The sequence below is a fragment of the Saimiri boliviensis genome, chromosome 15, assembly GCF_048565385.1.
Source record: "Saimiri boliviensis isolate mSaiBol1 chromosome 15, mSaiBol1.pri, whole genome shotgun sequence".
Taxonomy (NCBI): Eukaryota; Metazoa; Chordata; class Mammalia; order Primates; family Cebidae; genus Saimiri; species Saimiri boliviensis.
In genome coordinates this window covers 82,870,650-82,886,891 of record NC_133463.1, presented here as the reverse complement: position 1 = coordinate 82,886,891, position 16,242 = coordinate 82,870,650, and the positions used below count along the sequence as shown (strand labels likewise).

At 41.7% G+C, this 16,242-nt stretch overlaps 1 protein-coding gene across 3 annotated transcripts in view; it reads left to right on the top strand.

Annotated features, from left to right (window-relative positions):
• Positions 1-16,242, top strand: part of ZFAT (zinc finger and AT-hook domain containing) — a 225,937-nt gene that overhangs the window by 37,620 nt on the left and 172,075 nt on the right. For all 3 annotated transcript variants that reach the window (XM_010344221.2, XM_003933686.4, XM_074387175.1), the window contains exon 2: positions 6,221-6,397. In XM_010344221.2, the coding sequence (XP_010342523.1) occupies positions 6,221-6,397 (177 nt within the window). The remainder of the gene's footprint in view (positions 1-6,220; positions 6,398-16,242) is intronic.

Sequence of the window (16,242 nt, the reverse complement as noted above, 5' to 3'; positions counted from 1 at the left end):
CCGTTGGAATAGTACAGAGTAGCTGGCTAAAACCTGGCACATGGTTACTAGAAATTGAATGCTCAAACCCCAAACTTTTGTCATTTTCTTTGTGTGGAATACATCATTTTCCCTTTGAATTCTTTCTGTAAGGATGAGCGCACAGTAATTGGACCTAAAAATGCATCCAAATTATAGCATCTTCATCAGGATTAGCTGACAACATAATTATGATTATATTTCAGGGCACAAGATACATTTTTTCATATTAGTTCACTATACAAAACAAAAGTGGCTCCTTTGTTGTTATTTTGGCGGATCAACAGTTCTTAATATTTGGGGGACATGGCCTGACCCTTCACAAAGCTCTCTCTGTGAGCTTTGGCATTTTGCCGTTTATTTGCTGCTTTACAAACATCCCCAATGAGTGCAGTGACCCTCCCTGTGGGAGACCTGGGAGGCATGCATGTGTTCTGTTGAAGGGGGTACACCATGCTCTCTGCTCTGGGCTTTTGGAACGGGCTGCTTTTACATATGAGATTGCAATGCTAGGAGCCACACAGAGCCCAGCTGGGGAGCCTGACTGTCAGGACCAGCCCTGTGCTCATGACCACTTCTCCCGTGGGGAGTTTTGTCATCCGGTGGGCTCTGTGTGGCCTTATGTTCTTTACTGGCACTGACCCTGGACAGCCCATGTGGCACTGTGGAGCCCCGGGCCTGGGTCAGGGAGATCTGAATTCTGCTTGACTCTGCAAGTCCCTGGCTGAGGGGAGGTCAGCCTCTCTCTCTCAACATCCGTCCTGTATTGTAGAATGGGGATCATGGGCCAGCCAGCAGAGAGGTAGGGGATTGAAGGAGGGAATGTTAGTGGGGGTGGGGTAGCGGGTAGAGCCCATGCCTGATGTACTCTAGAGTTGGGGAGCCCCTCCCGTGACCACCTGTGCAAGTCTGGCTACCTTTCAATATCCATTCAAGTGCCTCTTCCCATAACTTCCCAGGCACCTCAGCCAAGGCTTTCCCCTTTCCTTTGCTCACAGTCTTCATGATTTGCAGTGTGTGACTCAGCTTTCTCACTAGTTGAACACCTATTATGTGCCAGGCTGGGGACATGGACTTGAATAGACACCATCTTTTCCTGAGCAGCTTAGAGCGGATCCTCCTGAACTGTGTCGGATTTGCTGTGTTATCTTTTACCTTGCTTTTAGTAGGTCTAGCAGTCTTTGATTTTTAAATGTTATTTGGACTCATTGTAAAAAATACAGAAGTCATTATTATTATTATTGACAGAGTCTTTCTCTGTTGCCCAGGCTGGAGTGCAATAGTGTGGTCTTGGCCCACTGCAATCTCCGCCTCCCATGTTCAAGCGATTCTCCTGCCTCAGTCTCCTGAGTAGCTGGGACTACAGGTGCATGCCACCACACCCAGCTAACTCTTTGTATTTTTAGTAGAGACGGAGTGTCACCATGTTGGGCAGGCTGGTTTGGAACTCCTGACCTCGTGATCCATCCGCCTTGGCCTCCCAAAGTGCTGGGATTACGAGCAGAAGTTACTATTTTTTTTTTTTTTTTGAGACAGAGTTTCGCTTTTGTTACCCAAGCTGGAGTGCAATGGCGCGATCTCGGCTCACCGCAACCTCCGCCTCCTGGGTTCAAGCAATTCTGCCTCAGCCTCCTGAGTAGCTGGGATTACAGGCACGTGCCACCATGCCCAGCTAATTTTTTGTATCTTTAGTAGAGACGGAGTTTCACCAGGTTGACCAGGATGGTCTCGATCTCTTGACCTCGTGATCCACCCGCCTCAGCCTCCCAAAGTGCTGGGATTACAGGCTTGAGCCACCATGCCCGGCAAGCAGAAGTTACTATTTTTTTAAAGTTTCACAGTGAAAATTTTGATTTATTTTCTTTCAGCCTGAATGGCTCTGCTTCCTTCCATCCATTCATAAATAATGTCTATCCATGAATAACAAAATTGTATTCATGCAAAATAGTTGTGTATTCCATTCTTTAAAACTAATGTTCACTAGGAGCATTTCCCTGTGCCATTCAGTATTCTTCGAAACGTGATTTTCAGTGGCTGTGTCGTAATTCGTTTTGTGAGTGTCTGGATTTGTCCACTGCCGAGCACTTCAGTTTCTCTGCCCCACTATGTCTGAACCGTACCCCCATCTTGCACTGCCTGCTCCTTGTAGGCATTTGCGTGTGGACATCCCACCCAAAACCACCTGATCCTGCCCACCAGACCTGTCCTTGCTCCCTTAGGGGCATATCTGCCTCCCCTGTCTCTGTTGTTGCTCATGTCTGGTCAGTGATGGTGTCCTGCCTGCTTGGCCGACTCCTCTGCAGACCTGTGTCCAGGCCTTCATCTCTGCCCTCATCCCTGGACAGGCTCTTTGGTGTCAGTCCCACCGTCTTGTGCCGATGCACCCCTTCCTTCTCCCTCCCTCATTCTGCCATGGCCACTTGCTGTCCTCCAGGAGCACCAAGATGACCAAGGCTAGCCAGATACTGTTTCCAGTGACCTTACTTTCTAGGGCGAGCCATGTGATGGGGCCATGCAGAGTCCAGTGGGTGGCGCAGGGGAGCTGGCGCAGCTCAGGCATGTGGGGCCTCTCCTTTGGGGCCAGCCCCTGCAAACACGGTTTCTCCTTGCCTTTGCTCTGCTGGTGGACTCCTGGCTCTCTCAGGAGCTGCCAGTGCCTGCTCAGTGACTGAGCTGGGCCTTTGGATCTCTGTCCCTTTGCTGTCAGCAGGCCCACTCATTTCCCTCACTCCTGCCTCCCTGGCTCTTAGAGTGTTTCCTGTCTGAGCCTGCAGGTCTCCTGCCCACCCGTCCTTCCTGGAGTTTCACTGCCCTGTAGCACTGAGCTCTGGCTGTCCCTTGGCTGAGAAGCCTCTCCTGTTTATGGCAGCCTGTCCAGGTGAGGATCCACTCCACTCTCATGGCCTGCATCACATGGCACAGCCTTCTGTTACGTGAGAGTCGTTTCAGGTCCTCGTGTTTGTCTCTCCTCCACCTCGGGAGCTCCAGGTCCAGTCTCCCTGCCTGAGAGAGCTGAGCACACAGACACATTTGTTATGCAAATTCGTAACAGATGGCCAAGGCCAGGTGCCACCCCGGGTCCTCAGGCTTCAGGTGGTGTGGAACAGTTGAGCAGCAGTTTATTTCCAGTAGTCTCCAACAGTTTGTCATATGCAAATGCAAAATAGTTTTGTTTATATCATCTCCAGGCAGTGCTTGGTGTGCCTTTGAACTAGGAGACCTCTTGTAATAGTCCTGTGGTCCCCAGAAGTTCAGCTCCATTGCATGTCACAGAATTCCCATTTTCCTGAGAGCACCTTAGGAACCAAGAATACTTAGGGGTATTGGGAAATAATTTCAGTAAAAACCATTACTTGAGTTTGTTCTGTGACATGTCTGTCTTTCCAGTTAGATGGTGGCCTCCTCTTGTGGCAGGGCCTGGGCCTCATGCCCGATTCATCTCTGTCTGCAGTGCCTGGGATGGGGCCCACCTGTGGTCACTGCTCAGTGGATCCTGAAATGAACGCATTTAAAGTTGATATGTGCTTTTGGGATTATGCTCGTCTCTGTAATGAGTTTTATTTCTGATGTTGCTGGATGTAGAGTCCTAAGTATTTTAGCTATAACCTGGAGGACCTCAGCTCTTGGACTGTAACTAAACATAACTCGTGTCAAATGCAGGTAGGAGAGAATCTGGTCCCTGCCCCTTGCCCATGATGACTTGAGCAAGATGCTTTTCCTCTCTCAGCCTCAGTTTCCTCACCTGTGGACAGGGGATTACAAACCCCTTTCTGCCTAAATCATCGGATTATTGTAGGATTAGCAGGAAGTACATTGAAAACAACTTGGCCTCATGTAAAGAAAAATGTGTTACTCTAATCTCTTCTTGTTTGGGAAGCATGTTGGATTCCTTAGGAATAAAACATTTCCTGGAAGAAACATCGATTGGCAGTATTCATGAGAGATTTTCATTGACGAAGCAATGTTCTGCTTTGTTAAATTTTGATTTCAGTGTTGCTGATAGGAAAGAATTCTCTTAGGTTAGTACCTCCCTGCTAGTTCATGGAGAAAGCCTTTCTGAATCAAGAGGCGGGCTCGCTCCTGGGTCCCCAGTGCCTGGCAAGGACTCCATCTTCACGCCAGCAAGGACAGGTTGGCCTACTTACTGCCTTTCCTCCTCATTTCCTCTTTCTGTTTGGAGAGTTTTCCTGTAAAGAGGAGAAAAAGAAGTGGGATGGGGGAGTGGGGAATCAGGAGATGTTTTTGTTCTAATATGGGAGAATAAGAGTAATTTTTATAGGCTAATGGAAAGATCTAGTACAGAGGGAAGAATTGACCTGAAGAATGATCATCGGAGAGGGAGGGTTCTACACACACAAACTATCATGTGTCCTTTGCCTAGTGACCTTTCCACACGGCTGTACGAGCATCTTCCTGGATGCAGGCAATCAGGGATGTGCTATCTTTAGAGAATTTGAAAGCAATGATCACACAAGTGAAGTGTTGGTCTGCTTCTAGTATCTCCATGAACCAGCAATTCCAGGCAATATCAGAGCTATGATAGCCCTGCTCTGGGGTGGCCACTGCCCTCACCCACACACCTTGTGTCCCCCTCACTGTGCCCACCTTCACACCTGCAGGAGTGAGGCGGGAGACGGCAGAAGATGCAGGTGGGCTGGAAGGGGTGGTAGAGGCAGTTGTTTCCTGGCTGCTTCCAGTGAGATAAGAAGCAAGGTCAGCTGTTGAGAGTGAGGAGTAAGGAGGATGAGATACTGCTCACCATCACCAGGAAGCACAGAGCTCGTGTGATTGCCGTGTATTTGTACAGCATCACCAGTCAATGCTGTAGAAGTAGCGTGTGACTGCCAGATAGTGTTGAGAGTCCCCAGGAGGCTGGTGAGGGGGATGTCAAGGGGAGCTGGGGGTGGATTGCCAGCCGTCCAGCTGCTGGGCGAGGGCACACCGTGGGTGCAGAGCTCAGTGCTGTGCTTTCTGGGTGCCTGCTGGGTTCTTGCTATTGAGTAGCTACGTCCCCAAAGTTCCTATGAATTCCGGCAACTGACAGATGACTGCTTCTCTGAGGTCCCAGCTTTCAAGCGTTTAGGGACTAGAGTTGGGAATTTAACCTGAGTCTTTTGGCTCCAAAGCCATTGTCCTTTTCAGTAGACAAAGCCACTTCCTTTCAGTCTAGGTGTAAAAGTAATAATACAAAGATCTGACTTTTAATTGTTATTGAATCCAAATTTAACATTTTGTATATGCCTGTCATTATTTTATCAGTCTGAAAAATGAGTGTTTTATTTCTCATTACGTCTTCCTACCTAGTATAATGGGATGAATATAACAAACTATTGGTAAATTTTTGAACAATAATAATGTTTTAAATAGGAATTAAGTGGCTTTAAAAGGCAACAAATTCTCATCCTTTCATTGAAATGTACTTGGCTATTGAGAAATGCTATTTTGGTTAATTTTTCCTTGCACTTAATTTGAGAGAGTCTAGCATGACTACTTAATGGCCATCAGTGTGCAGTTCATTCATTTCAGGGGTAGGATTTAGTTTTTCAAGTTGCATATTTGTTTTTTACTTATGCTGGAATCTGGGCTGTTGAGTAGATTTGGGTAACAAGAAGGTTCATATTATACACTATTCAGAAGAACTGAGGTTTGAGATACTGAAGAAAAGGCCGGGCACAGTGGCTCAGCCTGTAATCCCAGCACTCTGGGAGGCCAAGGGGGGTGGATCACAAGGTCAGGAATTTGAGACCAGCCTGGCCAACATTGTGAAACCCTATTTCTACTAAAAATACAAAAATTAGCTGGGCATGGTGGCACACACCTGTAATCCTAGCGACTCTGGAGGCTGAGGCAAGAGAATTGCTTGAACCTGGGAGGCAGAGGTTGCAGTGAGCTGGGACTGTGCCACTGTACTCCAGCCTGAGTGACAGAGTGAGACTCTATCAAAAAAAAAAAAAAAAAAAAGAAAGAAAAAAAAAGAAGCAGATACTGAAGAAAGAACTTTCTGGCCCCTGGAACTCCCTGAAGATGGAAGTAGTGGCCTGACGTGGAGGTGACTGCCAGAGGGACACAATATGGTAGAGGCTGGCGATGGCTCAGAAGGGGCAGCTTTCGGTATTTTCTTTGGCAATTGGAAGTAATAATTGTTTAAGTGGAGATGAAATAACATATTTTTCTTTCTTTCTTTTTTTTTTTTTTTCTACAGAAAACACGGCCATCTTTATGTGTAAATGTTGTAACCTTTTCTCACCAAATCAGTCGGAACTCCTCTCCCATGTTTCAGAGAAGCACATGGATGAAGGGGTTAATGTTGATGAGATTATTATTCCCCTTAGGCCTCTGAGTACACCTGAACCCCCCAACTCACGCAAGACTGGAGATGGTAAGGGGGCTGGCATGGGGTGGGGGGCAGGGCACCGCCCAACCCGCTTGTTGATGTTGATTTGCTCCGTGAACATAGTAGAAGCCTAGAAAATCCACATTTCCAAACCAGAAGTCACAATAACTGTCCAATTATACATATGCTCAAATAAGAGTGTGTCTTTGAAATCCCCATAGCTGGCCCCCTGTAGGTGTCCTCCCATGTCTGGTTGGCAAGTGAATGAATGAACGAATGAATGAATGAAAGGAGGTGGCAGTATTCAACAGTGTGAAAAACATGAGCTCGTTGTCAGACAAGTGTGGGTTTAACCCAGTCCTAGCACCTACTGGCTGCATTACCTAAAGCCAGTGATGTTACTTCTCCAAGCCTCATTTTGCTTATCTGAACAAATGAAGATAAATATGTTGGTTACAAGGGGGCCTGTGTGGATGAAGTTAATTACGGCACCTAAGCTGATGCATGGCACACGGAAGACAATAAATGGAAGCTGTTGTTCTAACATACATGGTTAATAAAAAGTCTGTATCATCTTATAGCATTTTCCAGTTGTTCCCATAAACCTGGAACAAGGATTCAGATTGCAAAGCTTTGATTCATACAGGATCCTTTGTGATGTGCAAAGTGAGATGCATCTTGTCTGTAGTATCCAGACATCTTTCACTGAGTGGTTATCAGATGCAGCAGGTGTATGGATCAGAGATACCATCCAGGCACTGTAATTAGGTCCCCACAGACAGAGAAAACATATAGCACACGAGGAACTGCTGCAAAGATGCTCACAAAACTCTGTGATAAAGGACAGCAGCCAGTCTCCTGTGCGGAAGCCCAATACATAGCAGTCCGTGTCCCATTGCAGGGTTCATCAGCCACACTAATAATCCAGTGGCTCTTGCCTGGGAATATTCAGACTGGCATTTCTAAATAGGCTGGCTATTGATCATCTGTTGGGCACCATTAACAAGGAGGTATTCCAGACAAAAAATGTTTTTGTTAATAAGTCCCTCTGGCCATTCTCAGGGTTCTCAGAGAAACATGTCTGACAGAAGATTAAGTTTTTGATAAGTTAGGAAGTTCTGCAAGTTATAGTGGAAACGAAGAAGGTGCAACACCTGAAGCCAGTGGTGGTGAATAAGTAGCAGCAGTTAGTATTTATTACTTCTCTCATCACCATCAGCTAATAGTGGGTGTGTCCATGCGGGCTCGGCCCCTCACAGGCCTTGTGAGCAGAACTGTCCTCTTCCCATTTAGAGGAAGCAGGAGTGAGGAGGAAAGTTATATGTAATTGCATCTCAACCAGTACCACACACTTGAGACTCTTTGTTTGGGGGTAGAGGAGGAAAGTTTGCAGGGGGCATTGAGAGTCAGAACCTGCTTGGTGCCAAGGTCCTTGCAATTCAGCACCCTCCTGCCCGCCCAGCCTGTGTGAGTCATGACACCTGAGCAGGAGCTTTGTGACACCCATATCCCCCATGGCCCACTTTCCTGCTGAGCAGTCAGTGCCTTGCTTTCTAAAGTGTGTAGCTTCGCAGAAAGGGCTTGAGTCAAGAACTGTGGACAATCTGTGTACCTGCCTCTGGGGTTGAATGTATATGGACTCAGAAAAATGGATGATGTCTCAGATAGAAGCCATGTGAATTAACGTGGGAAGAACTTCTAGAGGGGCTCTTGCAAAGCTTTTAGTTCTTTGCTTATTAAGATTCTCTTCTTTCTAAATGAGGTGTTAATAAGAGGGGAATTTTAATTTTTAATTTTTTCATTTTCTTTTTGAGACAGTCTCACTCTGTTGCCCAGGCTGGAATGCAGTGGCATGATCTCGACTCACTGCCACCACTGCCTTTTGGGCTCAAGCATTCCTCTCACCTCAGCCACCTGAGTAGCTGGGACTATAGGCACCCACCACCACACCGAGCTAATTTTTGTATTTTTTGCAGAAACAGAGTTTTATCCTGTTGCTCAGGCTGGTCTCAAACTACTAGATTCAATCAATCCACCCAGAATGGGTGGATTCTAGGCCTCCCAGAATGCTGTGATTACAGGTGAGAACCACTATGCCTGGCCTTTCATTTCTTTTATAAATAGGAAATGAATAAATGATGAAAAAGCAGAATTCATGTAGAGTTATGAGTGTTCCATACCTAACCTGTGTTAGCGAGAGAGAGCGCTATCCATGCAGGAGCTGGTCCTGAGCTCCTGCCCCTTCCCAGCCCCCATGCCCCTCTCCTCTCTCTCATCACTGATCTACAGCCACTGGCCCCGGGTTGCTGGTGGAGGAGCAACTGAATGCAAAGGCCACCCTCTGCCTGGAAGCCCCGGGAGGGTGTTTTTGCTGGTTCACTTCTGCATGTGCCTAGGACTCTCAGCCTGGGGTCACCTTGAGGAACATTTCTCTGGTCCCAGGTAGGGCTGCAGGACCTTTCACTGGGCTCCCAGAACCCCATAACTGGACTTGTTTCAGTTCTGTCTCTCCTGGGTGTGCTTTCATTTGTCTCTGTGTTTCTCTTTCTTGTGAGGAAATGTCCCAAGGAAGGGATTTGGGCTGTTCAGCTCTTAGCCTCAGGTCCTGGTGTGGAGCCTGGCACAGGGCACAGCCCCTTTCCTGTATGTTCAGTGAAGGAATTACCTTTTTTTGTCCTTGTTTTCTTGCCTGGGGCCTTGCTGCCCTCCCTCCATCCTAGCTGTCACCCTTTGCTCAGGAAACTTCAGTGGCTTTCCCCCCAAAGCAGGGCTCCCCAAATTAATTTGACCTGGGGACCCTTCTGACTAGCATAAAGCCCCTGACTTCTAAGCAGTGCCGTTGGCAGCATGGGTTCACTGGTGGGGCTCTTCTTTTGGTACTCTAGGCCCCTTCTGTGGCCAAACAACTGGAGATCCTCTGGGCCCCTGGCTCCTTTTTCCCTCTGTGGTGTTACAGGTGAACCCATACCTGGCTTTCTGTAGGTGTCCTCCAGTGTTTGGTTGGCAAATGAATGAATGAAAGGAGGTGGCAGTATTCAACAGTGAAAAATATGAGCTTGTTGTCAGACAAGTGTGGGTTTAACCCAGTGCTTGTAAAACTTCCTTTAACTCCTCCAGGCGGACTTTGTTGCTTCTCCTGGGTGCATATACCACGTGGGTAAACCCATCAAAGCAATTACACTTTTCCTTTATACTTTTTTCCTCCCAATTATAGGAGTAATTTTTTTTGAGATGGAGTTTCACTCTTGTCACCTGGTCTGGGGTGCAACGACATGATCTTGGCTCACTGCAACCTCCATCTCCTGGGTTCAAGTGATTCTTCTGCCTCAGCCTCTTGAGTAGCTAGGATTACAGGCACCCACCACCATGCCCAGCTAGTTTTTGTATTTTTGTTAGAGACAGGCTTGCCATGTTGGCCAGGCTGGTATCGAACTCCTGAGTTCAGGTGATCCACCTGCCTTGGCCTCCCAAAGTGCTGGAATTACAGGCATGAGTCACTGCGCCCGGCCCTGAAATCTTGCTGTAAAAGAAAATTAAAGCAATATAAAATGGGGAAAGCACATTTTCTTAACTGCCCTCCAAATTCTAGAAATAATACTGCTAACAATTAAATGTACTTCCAGACCTTTTTCTCTGCATATGTAAACATAAATACAGTTTGTTGTTGCTTTTTTATTCAATAAGGAACAAAAATGGGATCATAATATATGTTCTGCGGCCTTAAAAAATGTCAGCAGTATATGCTGGATATTTCTTCATTTCAGTACCAACATGTCTCCTAATTTTTTTTTCTTTTAGTTTTATTGAGGTATAATTGACAAACAAAAGTTGTTAAGTATTTATGGTGTATATATGATATTTTGATATATGTATACATTGTGAAGCCACAGCCAAACTAATCTATCACCCCATGTAGTTAACTTTTGTGTGTGTGTGTGTGTGTGTGTGTGTGTGTGTGTGTGTGTGTGAAGATCTGTTCTTTTTTGGCTGTATGTGATGGCTCATGCCTGTAAACCCAGCATTTTGAGAGGTTGAGGCAGGAGAATCACTTGAGCCCAGGAGTTTGAGAACAGCCTGGGCAAATAATAGAGCCCTGTCTCTACCACAAAAAAAAAAAAAAAAAAAAAAAAGAAAGAAAGAAAAAGAAAAAAAGGCCACTACAGTGGCATGTACCTGTAGTCCCAGCTACCTGGGAGACTGAGCCAGGAGGCTGAGGCTGCAGTGAGCTGTGGTTACATCACTGCACTCCAGCCTGGGTGATAGAGTGAGACCCTGTTTCAAAACAAAAAACAAAAAACCTGACCTCCTCTTTTAGCAAATTTCAAGTATACAATACTTTAATTTGTAGTCCTAATTCTTTTCAATGTCTGTATGGTATTTCCTTCTGTGGATAATGCATAATTTACTGAACCTTTCTTTTCTTTTTTGGTGACATATATCTTCTTTCTAATTTTGTACTATTGTAAACAATGTTACAATACATGTTACAAATATCATTGTACATTGTGTATTCACATTGGCTATATTCCTAGGAGAATTGCTTGTGTAGAGGGTATGTTAATTGAAAAGTTTGCTAGGTTTTATCAGAATGCTCTCCGGAAAGGTTTTATATTCTCACTGGGATCTAAGATCTTTTGTTTTTCCATATCCACATCAACCCAAGGGTATTACCTTACTTTAAAGAGTTTTTGCCAATTTGACAGACAAAAAATGGTATATTATTTTTATTTGCATTTTGCTGGTGACTAGTGAGGCTTACCATTAATGTTTGACACATCTGTGAATTGCTATTTATATCAGTTGTCTATGTTTTTGTTTGCTATTTATTGATTTGTAGGAGCTCTTTGTATAGAAAATGTTAACACTTGTCATTAGAGAATCTATATATGCTCATTTTAAACCTCACAATGCATGGTAATGATTATTTTATACATAAGTGTTCATTTAGATTTAGCTACATATTTACTACTCTCTGGCTCTTCCATCCTTGGATCTCCATCTACTCCATCTCCATCCATGGATGAGTATTTTTCTGCTATGGAATACTCTTTAGATTTCTTTGTAAAGAAATCTGAATGGAGCTGCTGATCATGAGCTCTCCTGGCTATTGTTTGTTTGATGTGGTCTTAATTATTGTCTTTATTGTTATTATGATTATTTTGAGATGAAGTCTTTCTCAGTTGCCCAGGCTGGAGTGCATTGGCATGATCTTGGCTCACTGCTACCTCTACCTCCTGGGTTCAGGCAACTTCTGGCTAATTTTTGTATTTTTAGTAGAGATGGGATTTCGCCATGTTGGCCAGGCTGGTCTTGGACTCCTGACCTCAAGTGATCTGCCTGCCTTGGCCTCCCAAAGTGCTGGGATTACAGGCATGAACCACCGCACGCAGCCTATTGTCCTTATTTTTAATGTATATTTTTTCTTGGGGATAGAATTTTGGGCTGATTTTTTTTTTTTATTTCAGTGCGTTGAAAATATTATGTCATTGTCTCCTTGCTTTTATTGTTGTCAGTAGGATGTCAGCTGTCAAGCTGATTTTAAGCATTGTTATTCCCCAGTCTCTTTGTTTTTGGTTTGCTGAAGTTTCACTGTGATGCATCTAGGCAGGAAGGATTAAATAAATTATTACATTGATGTTGGTTGGTCTTCTTAAACCTATATATTTATGATTTTTATAAGTTTTAGAAAAGTGTAAACTTTTCTGACTTTTAGTATTGCTTCTGCTTCATTATTTTTCTGTCTTTCTTTCTGAGACTTAAATGTTTGCTAGTTCTTTTCTGTATCTTTACCCTAACTTTTGTGTTTTCTTTGCTTTTATCTTGTGCTGCATTCTGAGTATTTACTTCTGATCCATTTTTCAGGTCACTACTTTTTTTTAGCTTTTTAAAATACAATTCATATGAAATAAAATTTGCCATTTTAACAATTTTAAAATATAAAATTCAATGGTTTTCCTGTGTTTGCAAGATTGTACAACTTCTACAACTGCCTAAGTCCAGAACATTTTCATTGCTCCAAAAATGACTTTGCACCCATTAAGTAGTCATTCAAAATTCATCCCCCTTGTAGCATGTATCAGTACTTCATTCCTATTTTATGGCTGAGTGATATTTCATTGCATGTAAATGTTACATGTTGTCTGTCCATTCTTCTGTTGGTAGATATTTGAGTTGTTTTCACTTTTAAGCTATTGAGTATTCTGTGAGCATTTGTTTATAAGTTTTTGCATGAATATTTGTTTTCATTTCTCTTGGATATGTACCAAGGAGTGGGATTGCTTTTGGCACCCTTGTCAAAAATCAATTGAGTATAAGTGTATGAGTTTAATTCTGGATCCTTAATTCTATTTCATTGATCAATATGTCTCTTTTAATGTCAATACTATACTGTTTAAATGGTTATAACTTTGTAGTAAGTTTTGAAATGGGGAAGTTTGAATCTTCCAACTTTGTTCTTCTTTATGAAGATTGTTTTGACTTTTCAGGGTCTTTTGCAATTCTGTATGAATTTCAGGATTAGCTTGTCTGTTTCTTCAAAAAAATCAGTTGTGTTTTTGATAAGAATTGCATTAGATCTGTATTAGTTCATTCTCACACTGCTATGAAGAAATGCCTGAGACTGGGTAATTTATAAAGAAAAGAGGTTTAATTGACTCACAGTTCTGCATGGCTGAGGAGGCCTCAGGAAAATTATAGTCATGGTGGAAGGCAAAGGAGAAGCAGGCACCTTCTTCACAGGGCAGCAGGACAGAGTGAGTGCAAGCAAGGGGAAATGCCAGACACTTACAAACCCATCAGATTTTATGAGAACTCACAATCATGAGAACTGCATGGGGGAAACTGACCCCATGATCCAACTACCTCCACCTGGTCCTGCCCTTGACAAGTCAAGATTATGGGGATTGCAATTTGAGGTGAGATTTGAGTGGGGACCCAGAGCCAAGCCATATCAAGATACATTCATATTCAAGATGCCATCTTAACAATATTAAACTTTCCAATCCATGAACATGGGATGTATTTCCATTTATTTAGGTCTTGTTTAATTTCTTTCAACAGTGTGTTGTATTTTTCAATGTACAAGTTTTATACCTCCTTGATTACTGTAATTCCTAAATTTTTTTTTGATGCTATTATAAATGGATCTGTTTTCATACTTTATTTTCAGGTTGTTTATTGCTAGTTTATAAATACAACTGTTATTTATATATAGATATTTTATCCTGCAATTTTGCTGGACTTGTTTATTAGATATTATGAACTTTATTAGTTTTTTTAAAAAACCTTTAAAAACGTGTTTATTAGTTTTTTAGTGTACTTCTCAGGAGTCTTTCTTTACATATAATCTTGTCATCTGTGACTAGGAGTAATTCTACTTTTTTCTTTCTAATCTGGATTCTTGGTATTTTATTTTCTTGCCTAATTGCCCTGGCAAGAAACTCAAGTACAGCTTTGAATAGAAATGATGAGTGGACATTCTTGTTCTGTTACTGATCTTAGGAAGAAAGTATCCGGTCTTTTACCATCATGTACAATGGTGTGTGTGTGTGTGTGTGTGTGTTAGATGTTCTTCATCAGGTTAAGGAAGTTCCTTTTATTCTTAGGTTGTTGAGTATTGTTTATTTTTTAAATCATTAGATGGTGTTGGATTTTGTCAGGTGTTTTTTCTGAGTCTGTTGAGATGATCATGTGATTTTTTCCTCTTTGTTATATTAATATGATATATTACACTGATACATTTTTACATGCCAGGATGCGATCACTCTTGTATTTTTGGGGTAGATCTCATTTGGTCATTTGCATAATCTTTTTGCTGTGCTGCTAGATTCAGTTTCCTAGTATTTTGTTAAATATATTTTCATTTGTAGTCATAAGAGATACTGGTCTAGAGTCTTTGATATCTTTGGTTTTAGTTTCAGGGTAATAGTGGCCTCATAGCATGAATTGAGAAGTGTTCCTTCTTCTATTTTTTGGAATATTTTTAAGTATCGATGTTGATTCGTTAAATATATTTTCATTTGTAGTCATAAGAGATACTGGTCTAGAGTCTTTGATATTTTTGGTTTTAGTTTCAGGGTAATAGTGGCCTCATAGCATGACTTGAGAAGTGTTCCTTCTTCTATTTTTTGGAATATTTTTAAGTATTCATGTTGATTCGTCTTCAAACATTTGGTAGAATTTACCAGTAAAACTATTTAGTCCTGGGCTTTTTATTTTTCTACTGATTTAATCTCTTGTTATAGGTGTATGCATATTTGCTATTTTTGAATTACATTCAGTAGTTTGTCTTTCTACAGAATTTTCCATTTCTTCTAGGTTGTTTAATTTGTTGACATGCAATTGTTCATGTTATTCTCTAGTAATTATTTTTATTTTTGTAAGGTTAAATGGTAATGTTTTCCCTTTCACTAATGATTTTAGCAATTTGAGTCTTCACTGTTTTTTCTTGGTAAGTTTAGCTCAAGGTTTGTCATTTTCTTAATCTTTGAAAAACATTGGTTTTGTTGATTTTCTCTTTGTTTTCTATATTTTATTTAATCTCTTTTCATTCTAGGCATTATTATTTCTTTCCTTCTTGTATTGGATTTAGTTTGCTTCTGTTTTTTTTTTTTTCCTTAAGTTGTTAAGTATAAGCTATTGATGTAAGATATTTCTTTTCAGATCCTTCTCTCTCTGTCTTTCTTTCTCCAGCTTTATTAAGGTATACTTGACAAAATTGTGTAAGTTTACAGTGATAATTTGTTATTCATATGTATAGTGAAATGATACCACAGTGAAGTTAGTTAACGTATCTGTTACCTCACATAGCTACCATTATTTTTATATGTGTGTGGTGAAAACATTTAAGATATGTCTTAGCAAATTTTAAGTATACAATATAGTATCGTTAATTATAGTCACCATGCTTTACCTTAGATTCCCAGGATGCATTGAATCTATAGGTTGCTTTTGTTAGTATGGACATTTTAACAATATTAATTCTCTGATCCATGAACATGGGATATCTTCAATTTCTTTCATTGATAGTTTATAGTATACAGATCTTTCACTTTGATTACATTTACTCGTAAGTATTCTTTTTGATGCTATTGTAAATGGGATTGTTTTCTTTTTCAGATTGTTTTTGTATAGAAATACAACAGATCTTTGTATGTTGATTTCGTATCTTGTAACTTTATACATTTATTCTAACAGCTTTTGGATGGAATCTTTAGGGTTTTCTATATCTAAGATTATATCATCTGCAAGCAGAGACAGTTCCACTCTTTCCTTTTTACTTTGCGTGCTTTCTATTTTTTTCTAATCTAATTATTATGGCTAAGACTTCCAATGCCAGGATGAATGTAAGTGGTGGGAGTAGGTACCCTTGTCTTATTCCTGATCTGAGAGGAGAGCTTTCAGCTTTTCGCCATTGAGTATTATGTTAGCTGTGGGTCTGTCAGTTGTTGAAGCACATTCCCATATTATGTTGCGGTACATTCCTTGTTATCTGATTTTTTGAGAGGTTTTATCATGAAAGGTTGTTGAATTTTGTCAAACCTTTTTTCATACTTATTGAGATGATCATGTGTGATTTTTGTCCTTAATTCTATAAAGGTTATGTATCACATTTACTTATTTGCATATGTTGAACCAGACTTGCATCTCAGTGATAACTCCCTCATTATCAGGGTGTGTAATTTTTAAAAATGTACTATTGAATTTGGTTTGTTAGTATTTTTTGAGTATTTTGGCATTATCAGGAATATTGGCCTATACTTTTTTTCCTTTTCGTAGTGTCTGTCTAGCTTTGTCCTTTCAAAATGAATTGGTAGATAATCCCTCCTCTTTAATTTTTTTTAAAGCACTTGAGTAAGATTGGCATTAATTCTTTTTAAAATGTTAGGTAG